Source organism: Phascolarctos cinereus, unplaced genomic scaffold (genome assembly GCF_003287225.1).
Source record: "Phascolarctos cinereus isolate Bilbo 61053 unplaced genomic scaffold, phaCin_HiC Scaffold_9;HRSCAF=440, whole genome shotgun sequence".
In the NCBI taxonomy this organism is placed as follows: Eukaryota; Metazoa; Chordata; class Mammalia; order Diprotodontia; family Phascolarctidae; genus Phascolarctos; species Phascolarctos cinereus.
Window position 1 is genome coordinate 78,870,148 of NW_027556402.1, and position 19,636 is coordinate 78,889,783.

Here is a 19,636-nt window from a genome sequence, read left to right on the forward strand (position 1 = left end):
CCAGTGCAATTTTCTTTCTCACCCCTTTAATTTCTTTTTGGGGGGTATCATCCCATCACAGTCACCTTATATGCACACCCTCTGTCAACATATACTCCTTCCAATTGCTCTTATACTAATAAAGTTGAGTTACAAATATTATTTGCTGTATAGAAATATAAACAGTTTAACCTTATTGAATTTCTTATGTTTTCTCTGTCTTGTTTCTTTTTTACCTTTTTATGTTTATGTTTTAATTTGGAGGTCGAAGTTTTTATTCAGCTCTGGTCTTTTAAGGTCCTCTATTTCATCAATTTTTTCCCCTGGAAGATTATATTCAATTTTGCTGGGTAGGTGATTCTTGGTTGTAATCCTAACTCTTTTGCCTTCTGGTATATTATACTCTAAGCCCTCTGGTTCTTTAATGGGGAAGTTGCCAAATTCTGTGTAGTCCTGACTGTAACTCCATGATATTTGAAATTGTTTCTTTTTGGCTTCTTGCAATACTTTCTCCTTGATCTGTGAGCTCTGGAATTTGGCTATCATGTTCCTGGGAGTTTTCTTGTTGAGATCTCATTCAGGTGGTGATTGGTGAATTCTTTTATTTTCTATTTTGCCCTCTAGTTTTAATATATCAGGGCAGTTTTCTTTCATAATTTCTTAAAAGAAGTTTCCCAGGCTTTTTTTTTATTATGGCTCTAGGGTAGTCCAATGATTTGTATATTAACTCTCCTGGATATGTTTTCCACTTGTTCAATTCTAATTTTTAAGGAATTATTTTCTTCAATGAGCTTTTGTAATTCCTTTTCCATTTGGGCAATTCTATTTTTTAGGGAGTTATTTTCCTCATTAAACTTTTGTATATCTTTTCCCATGCTATTGACTCTTTTTTTATCATTCTCTTGCATTATTCTCATTTCTTTTCCCAATTTTTCTTATACTTTTCCAATTTGCTTTTTAAAGTCTTTTTTAAGCTCTTCCAGGAATTATTTTTGGGCCTGAGACCAAATTACATTTTTCTTTGAGGCTTCACATGTGGCCATTTTGATACTGTTGTCCTTTTCTAAGTTTATGTCTTGATCCTCCCCATCACCACAGTAACTTTCTATAGTCAAGGAGATTTTGTTTGTTTACTCATTTTTCAGACTTTTTTGTGAGCTGGTGTTTTCATGTGAGAGTTGGACTCTGGTCCTGCGTTGTCCCAAGCTTTTTGAGTTAGTGCTCTGCTACTGGCTTACAGCTGACTTTCACTGGGATTCTGGACTTAGCTGCTTGCTTTCTCTGGAGAGTAGACTTCCCTTCTGGCTTGTGCTGAGGGGTGAGGCCTTCCTGTTGGCCTTCCCTGAGTGTGTGGTTTATCTGTGGTCCTGCTCCAGATGTGGAACCTTGCTGCTGGGTTGCTATGGTAACAGAGTCTTTCTGGTGGCTGGACCTAGAGGAGGGATCTTGTTGCTGGTCTGCCCCAGGTGGGGCCCTGCTGCCGGTTGCTATGGAAACAGTGCCTCTCTGCTAGCAGGTCCTAGAGGAGTAATTTTGTTGGTGATCTGCCCAAGGGGTGAGGGTCAGCAATAGGGTCAAGGCCTCCCTGGTGGCTTGTGCTGGGGGTGAGGTTACTGGGGTGGGGCCTCACTGGTGGATTTCCCCAGGCTTGGAGCCTGGCTGCAGGCCCCTTACTGTGAGGCTGGCTGCTGCTCCTGCTGCTGCTGCTGCTGCTGCTCTTGGACCTTTCTCTCCTCCCACCCCAGTGAGACAGACCTTTCCTGCTGGGCTGGCAAGGTGCTTCCCTACTCCTAGACCAACTCTGGGGTGGTTTTCTAGTTGTTTGGAAGGAAATTTGGGAGGGTTTCAGAGGATTCCTTCCTCACTCTACCATCTTGGCACTGAAAGTCAGAATCCCTTTATTTTGAGATCATTAAAAGCAGATTAGATTCCTGTCTGTCTGCCCTCACCACAATGGCATAACAGAAGATCATACCTGGCCTTGGAGTCAAATATCTACTCTCACCCCCTTTAGAAAGTCATTAACTTCCTCTAGGACTCAACTTCCTCATCTGTAAAACAAAGGGTTAAGCTTATATCATGGTTCTCAAAGGATATGCCACAGTGAACTAATATGCCACAAGTTTCAAAAGGTGTGCTGGGAAATTTACATATCGTATTATTGCAGCTTTAAAAAATTATAAATTATTTTTAATAAAAATTTTACCTTGCATTAATATGGGAAGAACGGTACTTGCAAAATCAAATTGTCCTATTACACATAACCCTAACTTTAAAACGTATCAGAAATCTAATGAGAGTTCAACAAAATGGTACCCTTCCCAAGAGGAAAGAGTACATTGAAAATTTCTCAATTTTCCACAAACACTGACAACTTAAACAGTCAGTGTTTACGACTCATCCTACCTATAAGGAAAAAAAGTTTCAGAATCATTGGTCCAGATGGTCCAAGACTGATCCAAGGTCTCTTTCAGCTTTAAAGTTAAAAGTTTCAATTAATCAGAAATGTGTTCTAGTCTATTGCATTTCCTGCTGATATCTCCATCTGAAAGTCAATGGAAATGTATTCCAGTTGTGGATTTATTTATTTATCATTTATTTATTAGCCCAGAGAAATTTGGGCCCTGGGTTTTCTGAGTCAGGGCTTATTCCCAAAGCCACATTATATTTTGAAAAAGCTTTAGTGAAAAATTTAGATGTGCTATAAATGTGCTAAAGCACAGGAACCATTTGATGATTTTTGCCTGTAGTCAAATATCGGGATAGGCAATTACAAATAAGAATGTAAAAGTTAAGACTATTCTCAGGTCTTTCTTAATTGATGACTCATTTAGTCACAGAGCTGGGTGTATGTTTTTATACACACAAGTATATATATATGAGATTATAAAGCATAATATCACATTTAATGTGAATATAGCAGGATAATTATGGTATTAATATTATTAACATATAGTGTTAACTTGTAAAAGTTATCTATCTCTAAATATGTTTATATCTATCTATACATTTCATAGATATACAGGTACTGTATATATACACTTACAAAGATATACACACACATACCTATGTACTACATCCACATATATATGTGAAAACAGATATATCTGTGTAGTATATATTATAGGTACTTCAGTAATCCCAGATTTCATCAAGATAGGTACTCCCTTGAGCAATATAGATCCCAACTCTTTAGTAAATTAGCCTTCATTAGCTTCTGTAACCAAAACCAATCAACCATCACCCATTCCCTAATCTTTTGGTGATGGTGATTTTTTTCCATATTCGGATAAATTGGTCCCCAGATGACCAGGCACTGTCAGATCATATGTTCCACTGTCCTTGAGAACCTATGATCCCTCAGCCACCCTCCAACCATGGTAAGGCATCAGAGTAGCTTCATTAAAGATACTACTCAGGTCCATACATATATGTTTAACTGTACTTGGACATCTGTGTATGTATATGAGTAGTAACTTCGATAAATATTATATATACATACATAATGCATGCATATACATACATATACACATTTACATGTTTTGCTGTTGTTCAGCCATTTCGGTCATGTCTGACTCTTCATGACCCCATTTGGGATTTTCTTGACAAAAATACTGGAGTACTTTGCCATTTCCTTCTCCAGTCCATTTTACATATGAGGAAACTGAGGCAAACAGGGTTAAGTGACTTGCCCAGGGTCACATAGCTAGTAAGTGTCTGAGGCCAGATCTGAACCCAGAAAGAAAGTCTTCCCGACTCTACGCCTGGCACTTTATCCACTGCACCATGTAGCTGCCCTATCACATATGTGTTTGCACGTATCTTTATATGTATATAGGTGTGCATGTATATGTACATGTGTACAGGGGAAAAAACATCAGAATGACTTTAGTAAAGAAGTTACTACTTAGATACACACTTGTTTAACTATGTGTGTATATCCATGTGTATGTGCTTGTGTGTCTACACATATGGTACAGTGGAGAAAGCATAGAATTGAGAGTCATTTGTATGACCTTAGACAAACCACTGGATTGTTTGATAGGGTTGGACTACATTATATGTCTAAGTATTCTTCCACCTCTGAGTCAATGGTTCTTTTCTTTGCATATGTTTATTACAACTTCTAAATAATAAAGCATTTTTCTTCCTTACCAACATATATCTTTCCCTACCAACATTAGTATAATCATAAATATGGATAACTTATGTGTATATACATATATATATATATTTTTTTAAACTGGGTCTATGATTTGTTCAGCATAAAGAACTCACAATGAGTTCCCTCTTGCAATGCAGATCAGCACGTTTCTACAGCTTGTAGGCAATTGTTATGACATTGAGAGGGTTGTGACAAGGAAGAGAGGAAGAAGGGAGGGAGGAAGGAAGGAAGGAAGGAAATAAGTCACATATTTAGTATGTGACAACCAGTGTATGACAGAGGAGACAGGACTTAATGCGGGTTGTTTTGCCTCCAAAGCCAAACCTCTATCCACATGATAGTGCTTGAATAATAAAGTACTATTCTTCTATACCGAAGGTTCATTCTTTGAAAGCATATGTGGAAATGAGCTTTCACAAATAACGCATATCATTTAAAATCTGACATTTGCCTCAACACTGTGTTGTTTTCTTTTAAGGTGCTTTTTTTGTAATTTGATAAATGATAGGCTAATGTTCCAAATTGCTTCTTGATTAGATACCAATTATGACTCACAAAACAGGCTCTAATAAAATTGCAAAGTATTCCAGGTTTGTCATTGTCCCCTGCTTCCTACTCTTGGCCACACTGTCTTTTGGGCCCTCAATTCCACCTCATAAGATATATTCATTCTCCCCCTTTCAGGCCCAAGGCTCCTATGGGAGTCTTGGCACTTAGCACACCATGATGCCTCCTCCAATCAACCTCCCTCCTTGGCACACTCCACTGAAATTTAGCAGTCCTGTATGTCATTTCCTCAGAACCAGGTTCTCGCTGACAGATGATGACAGCTAGGGGCAGCTAGGTGGTGCAGTGGATAGAGCACCAGCCTGAAGTCAAAAGGACCTGAGTTCAAATCTGGCCTCAGACTAAACACTTGACACTTACTAGCTGTGTGACCCTGGGCAAGTCACTTAACCCCATTGCCCAGCAAAAATTAAAAAAAAAAACCAAAAACGAACAGATGATGACAGCTAGCTGATCTAATGGACAAATCCAGGAAAGTGAAATAGTAGGAGAAGGTTAAGCAGCTATCTTTGTTCTCCCCCAACCTGTCCTTGTGGAGACCCTCTCCCTTATGTGCATTTTAGCAATAGCCTTCTATATATATATATTCTTCTTCTCTTCCCTCACACACTCCAAACCCCCAATAAAGCAAAGCACTGGCTTTGATGACAGTGATTTCAGACTACTGAGAAGGGAAGGAATGTACCATAAAAGGAAAGATTACAGACTCTATAATACAGAGCCAAGGAACCTGGACATGCCCTTTAAATCACAATTTGTACGTGGCAACCTACTCTCCCTTGCTAGGGTAGTCTAAAAAGAGCCCTTTGGGGATTTTTAGTTTCATACATATGTTCACTGTTGCCTTTCTTTATTCCCCCTATCTTTTCACATTTACCTTCCATTTTTTCCCCTGTTCATTTGATTGTCATGGGATACTATGGTTGTCTTCAGTTCTGCCAGAGTCTATCTTAATTATTCCTTGGACATAGAAGAGTCCTTCAGTGTCCCAGTTAAAAGCTCGGTTGAGACAGCTGGGTTGGGCTGGAAGATTAATGAGTAATGGTCAGTGACGTAGAGAAAGTACCAAATGCAATTAAGGAGCTTAACCAACAGGGGAGTAGCTACTGGGGTTGAGTGGTTGGTTACTCAGCATGCTGAGGGAAGGGCGTGCTCAAGTCTGGAGACCTGGAAATCAGACTGATAATTTGCCAGACACGAACGCTCTTCCACACAGACTTCTTGTCACCAATAAATGATACCTAAACATTCATTCTTTTGGTCATGTGGTTTTTTATTCTCCGATGGAGGCCAGGTGGAATAAGAGCATAGAATCCTGAATTTGGAGTCAAGAAGACTTGGATTTATGTCCCACCTGTGACACTGAGTAGCTGTGTAACAAGGAGGGGAGGGAGGGAGGAAAAGAGGAAGAAAGGAAGAAAGGAAGAAGGAAGGAAATAAGTATTTATTAAGCACCTGCTGTGTTCCTGGTATAGTGCTATGTGCTTCACAAATATCTTATTTGATCCTCACCACAATCCTAGAAGAAGCTATTATTATCCTCATTTTATAGTTGAGGAAATTGAGACACACAGGTTAAAATCCCAGGGTCATACAGTTAGAGAGTGTTTGAGACTGGATTTGAACTCAAGTCTTCCTGACACCAGGCCCTGCTCACCACCCACTATACTACCCAGCTTGATATGAGCAAGCCACTCAACCGGTTAGAGCCTTAGGATTCCTTCTCCATAAAGTAAGGATAACATTTGTAGCATCAGCTCCACAGGGTGGCCATGGAATTCAAATGAGGTCATGTAGATAAAGTGCTTTGCAAACATCTAATTCCTCTATGAGTTGGTTATTGTCATGAAGTAAAAATTAGATTGGGTGACGTGGGAATGATGCTCCTTCATGGTATCTTCTATGCCATAGGGAGGCATTACCCATTATTCCTATTGATAGAAAGGGGCAAAGGATAATTGTTGGGTAAAGATGTTTCTGACCCATCCCCCTTCTATAATGTTTCCTAGCTACCAAGTGCTTAACATTCATAAGAGTAACTTTTATACTATGAAATTTAATTCAAGATATATTTATTAGGCAACTGTTATATTCCAGGCAGTGTTAGGTGTTAGGAATAGAGACAAATCCATGTAGTGTTGCCTTAAATACAAGATATATTTAAAGTAATTTCAGTGAGGAAAGGTACTAGCAACTAGGGTGGGACAGTGCAGTAAGAAGAGGCCTCCTGTAGGAAGTGGCACATAAAGTGGGCTTGGAAGGAAGGTCCTCATTGAGATCTCTCTTGATTCTGTGAGTAGGGAGAAGAAGGGAGAGCTTTCCAGGCATGGGGAACTGCCTACATACAAGGCATGAGAGAGGAGACAGCATGCCAGACATGGGGGACAGCAAGTGGGCCAGTTTGACTGAAATATACAGCATTAAGAAGAGGAATGTGCAAAAAAATCTAGAAAAGTAGCCTGGATCCAGATTGTGGGGGGCTTTAAAAGCCAAACAGAAAAGATTGTCTTTTATCCTGAAGACAATTGTGAGCCATTAGCCTTCTTGTGGGCAGCTAGGTGGCACAGTGGGTAGACTGTCAGGCCTGGAATCAGGAAGACTTCTCTTCCTAGTTCAAACCTGGCCTCATTCACTTATTAGCTGTGTGACCCTGGGCAAGTCACTTAACCCTGTCTGCCTAGTTTCTTTATCTGTAAAATGAGCTGGAGAAGGAAATGGCGAACCATTCCATTATCTTTCCTAAGAAAACCCCAAGTGGTGTCATGAAGAGTCAGACACGTCAGAAAGACAACAGAGCTTCTTAAACAGCAGAGGGGCCAGGTCAGACTTGTATTTTAGGAGTATCAGTTTAGCAGTTAAAGGATGGGTTATAAAGGAGAGAAACTCCAGTTGGAGTCGGGGAGACCAACAATGATGAAGTCTAGTGAGTTATGCTCTGAAGCTTTATCTATTCTCAGGTCTTCAGTTTTTAGGCAATGCAGGCTTTGAATGCCATACATCTGTGTGTGTTTAACCATACGGAGAATACCTAACATAGCAATCACCTCTTCTTAGGCAACCAATAAATTGAATTCAATAAATATACAGTGTATATAAATTGTAATGGGGGGATGAAGGGGAGAGATGGAGAACATAGGGCAGCTAAGTGGACAAGGGTGTTGGACTTAGAGTCAAGAAGTTCTGTGTTCAAATCCTGATACTCACTAGTGACCCTGGTTAAGTCACTTATCCTCTCTCAGCTTCCAATTTCCTTATTTGTAAAATGGGGAAAATAATAGCACCTATCTCCTTGGGTTATTGTGAGGATCAAATGAGTTAATATAAAGTTCTTTGCAAACTTTAAAGTGTTACATAAATGCTAATTGTCATTATTAATGATACTCCTGAGCTAAAATAAACATCCTTTCAGAATCAAAACAAATGTTGCTATTGGAAGGAAATAATTTTTTAATGTATTTTCTTTTTTTAACTGCCCTAAAGATTTTGTGATGTTTAACCCTTGATAGCATAGGAAATGAAAAGGACTTTAAAAAGCAGACTGTAGAAAGGAGATAAAAATGATGAAAACCAATAAAGGAAAGCTGACAATTTCATCTTCATGCTGATTTTCAAGTCTGTTCTACAGAATCCTAGGCTTTTGCTTTTTAGCCCCTTTTATTAGTAATGATGCGAAATGGTACAGTACTAATTTTATACTAATAGCATAAAAATTAGGTTTGTGGTGTTTTTTTTTAATGTTTCTGAAGGTTCACCTTCTCTGTTTAGCATGAGAATGGGGAGTAAGGCTATGAATTCATTGGTACAGAAATCTAACTCCACTCCCTCACTAAAACTGGTTGGTACCATCTCTGCAGCTTCTGTATTTCAAGCACTATGCTAGGTTCTAGAAAGAACAAAGAGAGATTCTATGATTTACCTGGAATCATGTAGTTGTTATGGGATAGAAACAGGACTTGAACCCAAGCCTTCCAAGTTTCAAGGTCAGCTCTTTAGCCACTACATGTAGTCCTCTTTCTTCATACTTTAATAGTGATCCATGTTTTCATCTGCATCATTAATCTCTTCACCAACTCAAATCGCAAGTTCTCCACCCCTTAGAAGGCAGTATTCCTGAACTGGTGTTCAGGAATCTCAGTCACTTGGTACTCAACTTTCTGATGAAGAGCCTCCAGAATTAGCTACGCCAGACCTCAGAAGACAAACACACACACACACACACACAATTCATCACTGGATTTAGATGAAAAGCCCTGTAAACTTAGGTATAAAATGAAATACATAGTATTATAAAATAATAATGATGATGACAATTATGACAGCTAACATTTATATAGCTCTTTAGGGTTTGTAAAGAACTTTAAAAATAATGATTTCATTTGATCCTCAGAACAACCCTGGGAGATAGGTCCTATTATTATCCCCATTTTATAGATGAGGAAATCAAGGCAGGGTGTGTTATAATTAATAAGTGTCTGAAGCAGGATTTAAACTCTACTGTAACCACTATCCCTCTCACTGTGCAGGTATACTAAAATACAGTTATTAAAAAAAAAGTTCATAGATGCCAGCTTAAGAACTTCTGAATTAAGGTCTGTGAATGCTACAAAAAAATGTTCATTTTTATCTTTTTACATAAAACATCTTTTGATCTTTTGAGTCAACATCATTTGAGTATAGGTGATTACCTATTTTTTTTTAACTTGACATTTCTTTACTACTTCAAAAGGCTGGTGATCATGTCATTGATATGGCACTCCATTAAGGCAGATTGCCAATCCCAGCATACCTTCATAAACAGATCACTAACTGCTGTAGCTACAATATTCTTTACCAATTTTTGATCAAGAGCTTTCTAGAACTTGCCACAGGTAGACATGAGACCTGGGGCCCTACTTGAAATCTTTCTAGCTGTGCAAGACCTGCAAAAGCTGTGTTCCTGCTGGCATGGCTTTTGAGGACCGACAGTAATAGCCTCTTGGGATTTCAGAAGAGCGTTTTACTGAAGGGCCTTACTAAACTGCTCCTTTAACAGATTTTAATCTTGTTTAAAAAAAGAAAAAAAAACTAAAAACTAAAAACACTTAGAATAATGCTACTGTTGTTACACTGAACTGTGTTAGTTTAACAGCCAAATCTTTCCATCTAAACTTTACTGGGAGTTTTGCCTATGTAAAGATGACAGGACCAGACCTGTACATTCATCTCAGAAATGAATTCGGATTTTCTAAAACCTCTGCAATTTTGTTAATTCCTGTAAAAATGTGAAGATTATCTTAGCTTACTATTGAAAGTGAAAAGCTTTACCAAAAAGAGATGAAAAAAAATCCCCAAAGGATATTCCTAACTAGAGGATATATTCTGTTTTAGAAAATGACATTGTGCTTAACATTATTAGCAGTCTTTTTATTTGCACAGAAGAAGTAAAAGACTTTGAAGTTTAAATCATATCAAGAAGTATTTTGGGGTCATGTTCTTATAACTGTGCTAGATGCCAGCCTGTGCTACTGAGCCTCATGGCACTGAGTTTCCTGGGTATCCCCTTTTAACTTTCCATCAAATGTTCAAAGGCCAAGATAGTCAGTAAGACTTTTTATCAGTTACAACTATAAATTCAAGAGCTTTTTTTAAAAATAAAAAATAAAAAATAGAGGGAAAAAAGCAAAATCAGTTCACAAGTATTTATTGAAGTGAAGTATTCACAGCCTTGTGGCTGTCCCACAAACAAGATCTTCCATTTCTCAGCTCTGGACATTTTTTCTGGACATCCCTCATGCCTGCAACACTCTCCATCCACCCCTCTGACTCTGTTCTAACCACTGCCCTACTTAGCAATCTAGGTATACTGAAAAATAATAACCAAAAAAAATTTTTTTGAGTTCAGGGATCCCAGGTTAAGAACCCCTGAATTAAGGTCAGAAAATGCTAAAACATAACATTTTGTTTTCATCTTTTTACATAAAACATCTTTTAAGCTAACATACTTTAAGTGTAGATGATTGCCTATTTAGGTTTTTTAACTTGACAATTATTGATTACTTCACTACAATGCTTTGCAAACAGTAGTCCTTTGTTGATTACTTGTTAAATGGTTGCTTAGCCTTTGCTAAAAGACCTCAGATGTAAGGGAAACCAATATTTTCCAAAGCCTCACATTCCACTTTGGGATACCTCTAATTATTAGGAAGTATTGCCTACAATTAATCTCCATCTTGCCTCTTTACAACTTTTGTGCATTGCTATTAGATCTGTCTTTTAAGGCCAGACAGAATAAGACAACAGCAGAGCCCTTCAGATGTTTGAAGAATACTATCCTGACTCCACTGAGTTTCTTCCAGGCTAACTTTCCAGTTCCTTCAGGTTCTCTTCATATAGCATGGACTCTAGGCCTTTTACCATCCTCACTGTCTTCCTTTGGACATTCACCACATTGTTAATGTCCTTCCTGAACTAAGGATCCTAGAACTGAACATAATCCTCTAACCATGGTCTGACATCTCCATAGCTGTACTCCTCTTAGTATAGTTCCAGATCACATTAATTCTTTTGGCTGCCATATTATAGTTACCTCATACAATCCACTAAAATACTATGTTTAGTGAAGAGTGAGCATGATTCATGATTCTGCCAGGTACTAGCAGCTTGACCTAGAGCAAGACATTTAGGGTCATAGTTTTAGAGCTGGAAAGAACCTCAGAGGTCATTGAATCCAACAGTGTCTTCTCCACAGAGTCACACCTCTCTGGGCCTTAGTTCTCTTAAAAAATGAGGGGGCTGGACAAAATGACCTTCAACTATTCTTCCAGTTCTGACTCAGACTCTCTGGGCTATGACCTTCTGTATATTCACAACTCATCATATTTAGAATAAATAAAATCTTCCAGCAATTTAAAAAGGTTCCTAAAGAACCAGGGATGCCTTTAAAATAGTACCATGTGATGAAATGAGTTTGTCTCTAGCCTCTTGAGAAAGAGCCAATAAAACTTGTATTTCAAATACTTTATTTCACTAACTATGTACTTAAATATTGAGTGGGGTGAGTTCAGAAGTTCAGCCTTATGTCAGTAGAAATTAATTCCAAATTGCCCTTTGAAAGGCATTTCTGCCAGTCTATAGATTATTTTCTTTTTTCAGTTGAGAGAACATTCTGATTTATTGTATATTTTGTGCTGTGTCAACTAGCTTATCTCTGTGTAAACTCGTCTCTGTATTTCCTGGGGTAATGTCAGTTTCCAGACATGAAGAGATTGCCTCAGAGGAGGTGAATAAAGCCACTGGATTAAATAGAAGCCCTATGTTTTCTTATTCTAGAACAGCACTGAATAAATATCATTTCATCCACTAGACAGAGTACTAATGTTGGAGCCCCAAGACTTGGGTCCAAATACTGACTTTACCAGTCACTATTTAGATGACTTTGGGGCCAATTGTTTTCCTCTTTCTGAACCTCAGATTCTTCTGAAAAATGACAGGATTGGATTTGATGACCTTGAAAGACTGTTCCAGCTCTAGAGCTTTGACCTTGGGATAATACTTCATGAGTCATTTTGGGTTTTTGCTACCATAATATCACAGAGGCTAGAAGAAGCTTTTACATCTGACCTCTAGAAAGCATGCATCCATTCTTAGAAAGTTGTTTTTTAAACGACTGTATTGAAACAGCTTGAAATAATCTTCCATTTTTTAGTTTGATCACTAAGAAACCTACTAGTTCTAAAAACCCTGTAAGCCTCAAACTCCTATTACTTTTTTCTGCTCTGTTGAAGGTATAATAAGTAGTTGTTGAATCTTGATCCCAGAGAACAGGTAATAAAACTAACATACTTCTCTCCTCTCAGAAGAAAGATAGGGGACTATAGGAATTACATACACTATTGGGTGTTACATAAGTACGAAAGTAATTTAAGTTCTTATTGTGTGCTGGACATAGTGCAAATCACTGAGAACACAAAGAAGGCAAAAACAGTCCCTGCCCTCAATGAGTTCCCAATCTAACAGGAGTGACAACATGCAAGTGATTATGTCCAAACAAGATGAAAATAGGATAACTTGGAGGTAATCTCAGAGGAAAGTCACTAAGATTGAGAAGTATTGGGAAAGGCTTCTTGCAGAAAGTGGGGCATGAGCTGAGACTTGAAGGAAGCCAGAGAAGTTAGGAGGAAGAGATGAGGATATGGGAGATAGCCACAGTCTCCCTGAAGGGACTGCCCTTAGCTTCCTGCTGCTGGTGATGGGCAGAGCTGGTGAGGGGGAAAGGGCAATTATTATCCTCATTTTGTAAGTGAAGCTCCAGTATCACCCTCCACTAAGCCTCTTGGGCATTCAATTAGATCTATAGGCTGCCCCAGGTCCTGGCCAGTAGAATGTGTATATTTGGGTGAAAGGGAGAGACAGGGGCCAAATTGGTTAGGGGATGCTTGGAGGCTCCTGACTCTGTCCCCCAAAAAAGGGCTTCTCTTTTTTCTATTTTTCTTTGTTGTGAAATTTCAATGGGTGTATGGAGTATTATGGGAAATAACTGGGATTAAAAAAAAAAACTTAACTGTTAAATGACGTGTTGACAGACATAATGTACTTAGATATATTTTTCTAACTTAAAAATTAATTCAAACAAAAAGAGTACTAAAATATTGTTTCTTTGATTCCTAGAGTTAACATTTTGTTACCTATGAATTATTCTTCTGAGGATGTAAATAACTCCCAAGTAAACATGCTTTCTGGGTTGAAACTTGACATGCATCTTGGGAGTGGTTAAATTCTATGTCCGTATCTGAAGTTTGGTATGGCACACTCAACTTATTTGGTGATATTCTGAGAATGGCTAGCTACGTGGAGATTACTTCCTTTTATTAGCAGGGCATTTAGTATAATAACCATACGTAGCAGTCAAAGATCATTGGTTCTTGGCTCAGAGAAATCATGATTAAGAAGGGGCCTGGGAGAAAGAGTTATGTTGCTGAAGCATCATGGAGTATCTGTAATATATAGTTGACTTTAAGAAATAATGAAAATTGACCAAAAGGGGAGGGAGGTGAGTTCACAAGTATGAGAATTAATCAACCCACAAATTTGTAGGCATTTCAAGGAAATAAGCTTGACAGTAATGCTTACTACATTATGAACAAATTCTTTGAAAAGACATGTGTTCTAGGGACAGAAAGGCCTTTTCTGGAACTGGGTGTTAAAATGGCTGGAGCTGGTCAGGTTGTTACAGATGATGGCTGGGGATGAGAACCAGATCCAAACATTTGAGACAGTGGTGCTGAGGTTCTCCTTGGCTCTACTCTCCAGGAATAACACTCAAGCATTCCTTGAAAAAAGGGTGGAGAGGAGGATTTGCAGAATAATAAATTGATGCTTTGGTTTTAGTTCCTAAAATGACTCACAGGGTTCCTTAAATAAGAATTTCCTCCATGAACTATACTCTATTTAAACATCATCTTCAACTTGCCTAGCTTAGAGGCAGAAAATAATAACAACAGTTCCTTTATATGGTAGCCTTATAGCTTACTAAGGATTTTCCTCATCACCACAAATGGGACAAATATTATCTCATTTTCTCAGTGAAGAAGCTTGAGTCTCACCCTTCCCTAAGCCTCTTGGGCATTTAATTACACTTATAGGGCTGCCCCAGTACCTGGCCATTAGAATGTGTGTATTTGGGTGAAGGGGAGAGATGGAGGGAGCAAATCGGTAAGCTTATCAGAATTGCCTAGTGTCTAAGTGTGTATTTTTTTTTATTTAAAGGTTTACAAAAAAAATTATCTTTCAGCTGTAGCTAGTACAAATTGGTTGGATTCAATAGTTGTCTAGGGAAACCTAGTCTACTTAATTTTTTCTCCCTTATCTTTTCTTATTTAAAGGACTTATGCCTGCTGCACACCAGCCAGTATACTGTGCTTCCAAGCATGGAATAATTGGATTCACACGATCTGCTGCTGTGAGTAAATACATAGCTGCCTCAAAACTTGCCACATGCCTTTCATTTAGCATAAGGACTCTCTCTCTCTCTCTCTCTCTCTCTCTCTCTGTCTTTCAATAAAGTTATTTACACTAAAAAAAAAGGGTAACTAAGTTGCACAATAGGTAGTATACTAGCCTTGGAGTTGGGAAGACCAGAGTTCAAGTCCTGCCTCAGACATTTACTAGCTGCGTGACCCTGAGCAAGTCCCTTAAACTCTGCCTACCTCAGTTTCCTCATCTGCTGCAAATTCAAAGTAGTAATAGCACCTACTTCACAGGGTTTTAGGAGAAGTAAATGAGATAATATAAAGCATGCTGCAAACTTTATTTTAAAAAAAATTATTTATTTTTAGTTTTCAACATTTACTTTCATAAGCTGTTGAGTTTTAAATTTTTTCTCCCTCCCTCCCCTTCCCCCTCTCCAAGACAGCATACACACTCTACACATACATTCTTATTAAACATATTTTCACATTAATCATGTTGTAAAGAAGAATTAGAACTAAAGGGAGGAAACATGAGAAAGAAGAAACACAAAAAAAAAAAGAGAAAGAGAGAGCAAATACTATGCTGCAATCTGTATTCAGACTCCATAGTTCTTTCTCAGGATGTGCATAGCATTTTCCATCATGAGTCTTTTGGAGTTGTCTTAGCTCCTTGTATTGCTGAGAAGAGCTAAGTCTTTCAAAGTCAGTCATCACACAATGTGGCTGTTTCTGTGTACAATGTTCTCCTGGTTCTGCTCACTTCACTCACTTTCATATAAGTCTTTGCAGGTTTTTCTGAAGTCCACCTGCTCATCATTTCTTAGCAAAATAGTATTCCATTACATTTATATACCACAACTCGTTCAGTCATTCCCCATTTAATGAGTGTCCCCTCAATTTCCAATTCTTTGCTAGCGCAAAAAGAGCTACAATAAATATTTTTGTACATGTGAGTCCTTTCCCCTTTTTTATGATCTCTTTGGGATATAGAACTAGTAGTGGTATTGCTGGATCAAAGGGTATGCACACTTTTATAGCCCTTTGGAAATAGTTCCAAATTGTTCTCCAGAATGGTTGGATCAGTTCACAACTCCACCAATAATGCATTAGTGTTCCAATTTTCCCACATCTTCTCCAGCATTTATAATTTTCCTGTTTTGTCATATTAGACAATCTGATAGGTGTGATGTGGTACCTAAGAGATGTTTTGATTTGCATTTATCTAATCAATAGTGATTTAGAGTATTTTTTCATATGATTATGGATAGCTTTAATCTCTTCATCTGAAAACTGTCTATTCATATCCTTTGACCATTTATCAACTGGGAATGACTTGTATTCTTATAAATTTGATTCAGCTCTCTATGTATTTTAGATATGAGGCCTTTATCAAAGACACTGTTTGTAAAAATTCTTTCCCATTTTTCTGCTTCCCTCCTAATCTTGGTTGCATTGGCTTTGTTTGTGCATGTTGCAAATTTTAAAGCAATGCTAGCTATCATTATTATTATCATTAAATGCAATATTCTACAGATCATGAAAGAAAAGAGGAAAGTGATATTCTGTCTGACTTAGGAATGTTAAGGATCTGCAGTTTCATCAGTACAAGTATTCAACATAGTTACAAATTCTTCTCTAATTTAATAGATGATCTTTCACAGTTGCTGTGACCAAAAACTTCATCCCCTTTCAGCCAACTTAGTGACGAGCCTCTCCAAACGTAGTTAAGTTAGTCCAGCAAATATATGATCAGTCCATCACTGGACTTTTACAAGCTTTTTCATCTTGGTAGATATTGACAGAGCTTGTGCTCTGCTGGCTAAGCTTTTGAGAACCAGGATCATCTCTCCATACCACAGAGTAAGACTTGGTTGAAGGCTTCATTTTAAACTCTTAAGGAAAATAATGTTTCACATCAGTGATCTTTGACAATAAAAAATGAAATCCTTCTTCCCTTTAAAAAAACTGAACTTCTAGATCTGTTAAATTCTAGAGTTATTCACCATGTTATAAAAGGAATCTTTAATACATTATTCACTACTTGATTGTTTAAGTATTGTGTGATGAAAAGAAACGAAAGGCTTGGATTCTGGTCCCCATTCTGCCATAACTATATAATAAGCCCATCCTTAACATCATAACATTCTCATAGTGACAATGTTTTCAAAATTTGGTTTTTCACTAGTCTTGCCCAAGCAAAACCTAGGCTGCTGTATTCTAAACCCTGTCTAAAGCTAATAAGTCAGATTTCTCTTGAAATATTTGGCCAGGACTAGAGAGATTATATATATGATTATATGTAACTAATCAGGTAATTAACCTGTGTGGACCTGACTTTATAGTATTAAGGTAAAAAATATTTTAAAAAAATTTTTTTAAACTTTAACCAAATGCTTTTTTTCTTCAGATACATGAGGTTTTAGGGTAAAGAAATTGGAACCTTTGGAATCAGCTTGGTTTTGTTTTGTTTTCTATTTACAGCAATAATTAGATAATTTATCTTCAGATCAATTCTACCAAATACATTTCTTTTCTATTTTTTGCCTTATTTGTAAAAAACCAATATCTCTTTAATAATAGGATAAGTTCTTTTGTTTGTTTTATAGTTTTTTACATCTAGCCTTGTTACTTAATATTTGCCACCATACATTGTGAGCCAAATAATCTGCTTTGATAGTTATCAATTCTGTTATAATTTACATAACTGAAAACCCAACAGGAAAAAGCATTATGACACAGAGAAACTGAAAACAATGACATTTTTCTGAATAGTTCAAAGTTAGCACAATTAATATATTTTGAAAATGATATAATACAATTGGAAATAATGTTCTACAAACCTATGGTTTTATAGAACTCAACTCCCTCCACCAAGACAAACAGGATTAGATTATGATATTAAAAAGAAGCTACTCATGTTTCATCTTCGCATTCTCAACATGTTGCCCTTCCTATGGGAAGTTGACTCTGCTACCCTGCTATCAGTAGTACATGTGATTTGAGTCATTTTTCCAGAGTGACTGTTAGTGCGGATGACTCAGCCAAATCATTCTCATCATTTCCCCTGATGACCAATGAGTAGTACATGAAGGGTGTAGTCTGCAATCATGAAACAGAACTTTTTTTTTCCTTATGCAAATTTGTAACTGGTCCAGAAATCAAACCCTACCAAATGGGTCCATGAGAACTTTGCTTTATTCAGCCCAACAAACTAATCTACATTAACACTAACTGAGATCATCCTTCCTCCCCCCCTAATATTAGGTGTAGTTTCTAATAAGATAGAACACTGGTTTTGTAAGCTAGAGGGATTAGTAGCCTAAGTCAAGTCAACTTTACTGGTGACCAAAATTTGAGCATTTTTCTAGTCACAACTAATAAATCCAACTGTCTCTCCATAAAGTCAAAAAAGACTTTATGGGAAATAGATCAGAAGGCTTAGAGATATAAGAGAAAGGACCTCAGAGAGAAGTCTAATCCAATAGTTCTTAATTTGGGGTTTATAAACAAATTTTTCTTAATATTTTATAACTATTTCAATAAAATTGATTGACTTAAATTCCCTGTAATGTTGACTTTGTAATTCTATTTCTTTATTTTATGCATCTTAAAAAATTCTTCTGAGAAAGTGTCCATAGGCTTTACTACACTGCCAAAGATTGCATGGCATACAAAGAAGTTAAGAAAGCCTGACTTAATCCAACTTTCTCATTTTATATGTAAGAAAACTGAAACTCATTGAGACAGTAAAAACTGTGGCAAATCACCTTACTGTTTTCCTCTCTGAGGTCTTGGAGGACTCTTGGCTAGTTCTTCCATGGGAGAAGAGAGCCTTTTCTCATTGTTTAAAATTTTTGTTTCCAACTAATCAACATGTTTTTATTAAGCACCCACTATGTGCCATATAACCTCTGGGAATACAAATAAAAAATAAGATAGCCCCTTCCCCCAAGGAACTTACCTCCTGCCTGAGGGTTTGGGAAGAGATACAGCTTCACAAATTAATTACATACATACAACATAAATACAACATGATGGAGAAGAAAACACTTAACCATGGGAGGAATTATGAAAGGCTTCTTGAAAGAGGTAGCACTAGCTTGACAGTTGGTGATTGAGTAGTAAGATGGCATCAGTCTGGAAAGATAGGCTGGTGCATGATTTTGAAGGTCTCGAAGACAGGAACTGTTTTGTTTTGTCTTTGTATCTTTGGCACCTAGAACAGTGCCTTTCATAGGATTAACACTGCAGAGTAGTTAAATGATTCGCCCAGGGTCCCATAGGAGTCAGTATATGTGAAAGGCAGGGTTTGAACTCTGTAGCTAGCTCACCTTCTATGATACAATACTATCACGTGTTACATTTTGCAAATATACTAATTGTTTAAAACTATAGTAGTTTTGGAAATCATTTAACTTTTTTTTTTTGGTAGATGGCAGCTCACAATATGAAGACTGGTGTGAGATTAAATGCCATTTGCCCAGGTTTTGTTAACACACCAATCCTCGAGTCCATTGAGAAGGAAGAGAACATGGGGCAATATTATGAATACAAGGATTGTATCAAAGATATGATGAAATTTTACGGACTATTAGAGTAAGTAGAGATCTTCATGTTTTTTCTCCCAAATTATTTAATAATACATGTGAGCAGATAATTCAGGGCCCAAATAACTGTGTTTTGTTATACCTATGAAGCCAAGCATGACATTTGAGTTTTTTTAATGCTGAAATTTTATGAGAGAAAGAAGTCTGCTATCTTCCAAAATGGAACTGCTTCTTTAACATCTTACCTGGTAATCAAATGTCAAAAGAGAATATCATCAGCATCTATTTCCAAAACAAATGTAATCTAGGGGTCTTATCTATGATTGATAGATTGATTTTCTCTGAAGATGGAGAAAAAAACAAAACTGAACTGAACCTTCAGTTTCACAGATATAGAACATTCCCAACTGAGGAAAGTCCCTCTACCAATA

General features: G+C 37.4%; 1 protein-coding gene across 3 annotated transcripts in view; it reads left to right on the plus strand.

The window, feature by feature from the left end:
• The window catches only part of HPGD (15-hydroxyprostaglandin dehydrogenase), a 49,844-nt gene that overhangs the window by 27,015 nt on the left and 3,193 nt on the right, over positions 1–19,636 (plus strand). For all 3 annotated transcript variants that reach the window (XM_078149053.1, XM_020997842.2, XM_020997841.2), the window contains exons 5-6: positions 14,572–14,648; positions 19,091–19,254. In XM_078149053.1, coding sequence (XP_078005179.1) covers positions 14,572–14,648; positions 19,091–19,254 — 241 coding nt within the window. The remainder of the gene's footprint in view (positions 1–14,571; positions 14,649–19,090; positions 19,255–19,636) is intronic.